The sequence below is a fragment of the Hetaerina americana genome, unplaced genomic scaffold, assembly GCF_022747635.1.
Source record: "Hetaerina americana unplaced genomic scaffold, ioHetAmer1.1.p SCAF_3, whole genome shotgun sequence".
In the NCBI taxonomy this organism is placed as follows: Eukaryota; Metazoa; Arthropoda; class Insecta; order Odonata; family Calopterygidae; genus Hetaerina; species Hetaerina americana.
The window spans coordinates 6,868,217-6,874,584 of NW_027286874.1; the positions used below are offsets into that span (position 1 = coordinate 6,868,217).

A 6,368-nucleotide genomic window follows, 5' to 3' on the forward strand; every position below is an offset into this window, starting at 1 on the left:
TCCTGAAATCAGTAGAATATATCATTTTTGTTTAAAATCCCCACATTCTCACATTATGCAAAACTTTCTCATCTTCAATGTCCTCCCAGTCCATGTTAACATCATCTTCATTAGCGTCATGTTGAGAGCGAGAACATTCACTGTAATCCTTATTGCTGGAGGTGATAGTGGACGCTTGATAAGAACTGGAACATTTAAAGTTGATGATTGGAGGTGGGTAGAATCTTGAAGATGTAAGAGGCACCGTTGGCACTCTGCCATGGCTTGGTCGACTATTATGAACCACCAGACTAGATTCTAACTTACTTCCTTTTTTAGCAAGGATGCATGACTGGGGGTTGGTGTTGCCTCCCCTCAAATAATTTTGATTGACTCGTGCCCAGGTATCATTTTTTGTTTCCTCCTTTATATCACGCACTTTATTAGGATGTGCTCTGTTATAACGACTTATAAGAGCAGCTTGGGAGAGATCTTTTTTTAAATTTGTAGATGGTATGTTAACGGACGCACTTCTCTTTCGGCTGGTATTTGGTCTCATATTTCCAGACTTTAATATTTTACCTTCACAAACAATGTCATTACAACTTCTGGACGTTGAAGGTAATGGAACAGAGACATTTCCTCTCGTATGATTTCCTGCATTTCGGTTCACATTTAACTTATTAATTTCTGATGGAGTTGCAAGTTTACTGGGAAAAAATGGATTATCTTTGTTTCCTAACTTTTGAGCAGCAAAGTTTTTTCCCGATGAGATATTATTAAGTCGCGAATTGAAGGATGAAGAAATACTTCCTACTTGAGTGGTATTGATGATTTTTAGTGTATCTACCGATTCGGAGTCACGAGATGGTGGGTTTTCAACTGCTTGTCGTGTATTTACAGCATTATTTTTGGACCGTGTCCTATTTTTCTTATTACTTGTATGCACCACTGTGGGCATACCATCCTCTCTCTTCTTTGGGCTCTTGTGCAATGCATTGGTCTCAAGTAAAGATGATCTTGTTTTTATAACGAAGCTCAGTTTTTTTGCACTATTTAGAGGAGAACCAAACATATTTTGGCCTACTTTAGAAACAGTCCCCGACGTAGATGGCGAATTTCCAGAATTAACCATTGAACTTCTTGGGGTGGATACCTATGCAGCAAGAAACATTGATGATATCCCATTATTTCCTTCGTTTATACAAATAGTACTCAGTTAAAACCATGAAATTACGTGTATAAATGATGAACAAAATAATCGATAACGTATGTCAATTCACCTCTTGAGTATGGCCACACTTGGCGATATTTCTTGATCCTTGTTTATTGAAACATGGAAGTTGACTCTTGACACCGAATGGGGTCAATTGTTCATAAAAATCGGAATCATTAATATCCAAATCCTTTGAAAATTCTTTCTTTTTCTTTGAGTTGTTCCGTTTTCTTCTGGAAGAAGACATGACTTCATTGATTTACGAAGAAATACTCAAATGAACACTCGTTCCTTGGCTGTTGTTTCTTCGTCAGTCGAATCAAATAAAAACGTGACTAACGATTTTCTTTATCGTTTGTCGTTTCTTCAGGCTAGCGCGGGCTTGCAACTGTACTGGTAAGTTGGAGAATTTTGAGTTGGTGTCTAAACAAAATTACCTGGAAATACCATAAAGCACATCATCAGTCGTAGTGTTTAAAGTGTTTTGGCTCCAACCTGAGGCGCCATGCGATAACCCTCTTCTTTTTCAAAGCATTAAGTATTTGCTTCGTAAATCGCGCTCAGCCTAGTAGTAGTTTTAGGGTAGGCGACCGACAGCTGAGGTCATTTGCGCCATAGGAAAGGATGAATGGTGGAGAGGAAACCGGCGTCGGCATATGCCTACTCTTTACGAAAGTCGCCAAAGTGTCCGCATCTTAACGTCCCATCCGACGGACGGCGCGCTCACTCAAAAGTGCCCTCCACCGTGCACCACAAGGAGGGAACGGGATACCACTGAAAAATATCTGCCGCCGCCGAGATTCGAACCCGGGCCTTCTGGATGGGAAGTCAGTACGTTAGCTACCACATCATTTTGTTCCTCCGTACTCAGTCTTCCTAATGCTGTTCCCGGAGTGTGTTTTACAATTATCTGAGATGTTCTATAATTATATCCGCACTAATCAGGGCGTCCATAATTTTTCCTTCTCTTGCTCTTAGACGAAATTCCTTGTCAGAAATTTGATCCATCCATTTTATCTTTGTCATTCTTATGTATTACGACGCATGTAATGTTTCCAATCCTTTCTTTTTTGCTGCCGTTTATTGTCCATGAATTACTATTGGTAAAAAATACACATCAGATACACACATTTTTAAAGAGGTGCTTTCTTCCAGCTGTTGATCCTGTTTTCTGATTGAATTCCTTCCCATTGGAAGTGTAGACCAGCACTCCCTACCAGTGTTATCACTTATTGCCAACGACCAGGGTATTCCATTCATCATGGTCACTATTTTAGGGTTAACTTAATTAAAGTAAGGTCTAAATTCACATAACTTATTATCCACATCCTAGTTTGCACTCTTAATGGGCATGGTAGTTTTAGGCAGAGGTTCGAGGAGAAAGTCCAATAAGGCAAAATTTAATCCAGAGTGGTGAAGGTATGTCATAATTATTTTTGGGTGTTCAGAAAAGGGCCAAGGTAGGCCATTCATCTTATTTCCCTCATTCTCTACACATTGAATTTTCTCTAAATGGCATTTATCATCAATATTTAGTTAGAGACAAAGTAAAATTAAATCATGGCGTATGTACTAACCCAGTAGGTTTAACCTGTGTTTCCAAATTAACCAATAGCTGGAGTGTATAAAAGATTGCAGGGCTTCCTAAAAAAATATATATATATATATATATATATATATATATATATATATATATATATATATGGTCCCTATTACTGATGATAAATAAAAACAACCTATGCATATAAATAGGAATTTAGCAATGTTCAGGCATTAAAAACACTTCTTGTATCAGTGGTCCATCCAATTAATGAGAATTGTAGTTGCCTGTTTCCCAAATTATGGGAGTCTGTAGCAATAGGTCCTCCTCATGGACTTATCTTGATATGGTGGAAAGGCTTGGGTGTTCTGATGAGCTCTTGAGCTGTGCTGGTTGGAACAATGATATTTCCTGGTAGGGTTATTCATGCCGCATAGGTTGAAAGTGGTAGCCAGGCAAGATTCGTGTAGGGTTTGCTCTCCAATAAGGTGTCCACAAAGGCATCTGATGCCAGTGGGACAGCCATTTGAGTGATGGTGTCTCATTAAAAACACTTAAAGAAGGTGTATGGAAAAGTTTAAGTCTGATATTTTGCTGTAGTGGCATGAGTATGAGTCCATCAAGTATCAATTTGATCTGAGTTGACTGATTAACCTTATTCTTGTAGCCCAACTAGGATCTCTAACCTTGGACATGATGTAGGTATGTTGAACAATATTTCATTTTCTAATTGAAATCCATAATTATAATATTAGTTTGCTGATATTTTATTCAATATTATTTCAACATCAATCCTAATATTACAGATGGCAAAAGAAGTATTCATCGGGAAGGCTACACAAAAATAGCCCTATATATTCAATTATATAATGAATTTAATAATTCTATTCTTTGAGTGTTCAACTTGAGGAAATTTGTTACCAATTTGGAGGGATTTAAGAGTGTCCCATGAGTGATCACTTGAGAATCTCAGATTTCACTTTGCTGATACACGATATAAGGTTCATTCTCTCCTTTGGGGTACAGTCAAATGCCTAAGATGTTTCATTTCTGGTTGTAATTTTGTAGAAATTAATATAAACATTAATTGCCAATGACTTTTGTCCGTCATTTTTCAAATTGACATTACATTGTTATTAGCTCTTAACTCACTGGCAAAATTAAGTAAGTGTTGATGGTCAATGCTACATAATATATTCTTAAGCAAATTTTAATATTTGTGAAATGTTTTTACTCAACAAATGATAGCCTGATAGATCTGTTTCTGGTAACTTCCTTTGCATGAAGTGTCAGCAAAGCTAATTTAAAACCAGTATCAGGATGAATGGAAAACAAATCAGCTCCGACCCACTAGGCCATGGTTTTACAGTATGGCGATCTATCCTGAGATAGATATAGTGGATAATGATAAAATATATTCCTGTTGTTAATATCACGTATTATGGAGGTTTAAAGTTTGTATGTTACTTCATAAATTCAAAACAATTATCAATATTGATGGGAAACGAAATAAAACGACCTGGAACTAGATCTGAAAAGGTGGGGAATTTTTTCATCACATTCAGCAACCGCCATCATGTTTTTCTCTTTGTAAATATCACATGATGTTTTAACGTATGTTATTAGTATGCTTTATTTGAGGATAAATTACAAACATGCACATTATATGATGATTTTATGTCCGATTTGGTACCAACTAATGATGATTTGTTAAAATGAAAAAGACCAACATGTAGGCACATAATGAAATTTAATTATTATCTCTTTTATTTACAAAATATACAATAAATATCACAACTATAATTAATGACTGATTTATTCTGTGCATTTCACTCCACTTCCATTCCTTCATAACGAACCGGCATCTTCATGCCGAATCCTGAGGAATTGACTAAAACAAGTGACTACGTAATATCTTGGATTTCCTTCAATTGGCGGTCTTTGGTAGGGGAAGACCCCAGTCACAATTTTTTGACTTTTAGGCCACATATAACATTGCCACCTCAATGCAATCATGACTAGATTGACAATTCTTGCAATAGGGCACATCACTCACTTCCTAGCACGTGAGCTAGCTGCATGGCAGTCTAAAACATGAACACATGACACCAATGGCTCGACATTCCCCACTGCTAAGTCTTGAATAGTGGCATGCTCCTAAACACAAGGTACCTAAAAATGAATGCTATTCATTCCACACTTCCAAACCTCGACAAATTATGAATAGGTCAATCAAGCATTGATTAAGTATGACTGAGAATTTTGATCTGATCCCCCTTCCTCCCACACACTTACCCAAACCCTTACAGAGGCAGCTTTTTTCTGATGAGAACTAAACTACAAGTATGGAAGGTGACTCTTTTAATTCCGTCCCATGCTTAAGATCAATAATATGAAAGGAATCAGCTGATTGAGGCAATGAGACTATACTTTATAAAATGCAGTGACTGAGCAGTTTCCTTCAAACCTGATTAGGTAAGAACAAGGTCACTGCCACATTTCATCAGCCCATCACACTTACAATTAAGAGCTTGAGAGAATACTCTTGTATGGCAACCAAAAGGCTCATTTTCAACCATTTTTCATCTAATTTTTTCAAAATTAGCTATTAGGAGCATGTAGGAAGAAGGTTTCAAGTTTGTTTCAGGTTCATTTCGGAAGCTGTACTCCAAATAGCAATCATTTTGATGATTGTAAAAAAATGTCAATATTTTCTATAAAATATGAAGTTATGACATGTCTCAAAGCAAACCAAAAAACCAAATTTTGCACAAAAAATATTAGTACATACCTGATGAATTAGCAAAATCAATTCAATAACTGGGATGGTTGAAAAAAAAGAATATGGACCATTTGTGATAGTGAGATAGACTTAACGATGCATGGCAATGAATGATCTTTAAAAAGATGTCCTACACCTTGACATATTTTACCCGTATTTGTAGAGAGGTCATTTCTTGAGAAAAACTTGAGATAAAATTATTTTCTTAATAATGGGATATCATTGAGTAGCTATCATTTTATATTTAGAGCATTGTGTCCATTATAGTATACCTTTGCTTCTGACCTCCGTGAGTACCTATTCAGGAATAATTCTCTCTATCTCTCTCACACAAGCAGAAACAATTGTCAGTGAATTGACACATTTTGAATACTCAGTATGTTTCCGATACTGGTTGTAATTAGGGAAGAGAGTGAAAAACTTCTCCAATGTGATTTGTCTTCTCCAGAACTAGGCACTATTTAAAAGAGGCATGGATGTAGTTCCTGCCATGATATAATACCTAGCCAAGGTATTAACATGTAACAGCAATAGGGGTCCATGAAATTCCACACATGTAAATCATGCTCAAGACACCTTAATTTGGCATATTTTTGCTGCGTATGCTGTATCATTGATCAGCATGCATGGAAGTGACACTAGAATAGGTCCCATGTAAAATATTCCTGATTTCACAATAATTGTGCTCCCCTAAAGATAAGAGTTATCCTTAGACCATAGCTTTCATACATCAGAATAATCTCAATAGGAAAGGGTGTCCAAGGACATATACTTCTAACACAGAACATGTCCTTTTGAAACTCTCTGAGAAATCTTTGTGCTATGCAGTATGCTTTATGCCCACAATTCAT

General features: G+C 36.6%; 1 protein-coding gene across 1 annotated transcript in view; it reads right to left on the minus strand.

The window, feature by feature from the left end:
• Positions 1–1,506, minus strand: part of Swt1 (Swt1 RNA endoribonuclease) — a 31,252-nt gene extending 29,746 nt beyond the window's left edge. The window contains exons 1-2 of the mRNA XM_071587199.1: positions 1,263–1,506; positions 53–1,135 (exon numbers count right to left, since the gene is read on the minus strand). Coding sequence (XP_071443300.1) covers positions 53–1,135; positions 1,263–1,442 — 1,263 coding nt within the window. The 5' untranslated portion in view covers positions 1,443–1,506. The remainder of the gene's footprint in view (positions 1–52; positions 1,136–1,262) is intronic.
• Positions 1,507–6,368: the final 4,862 nt, after the last annotated feature.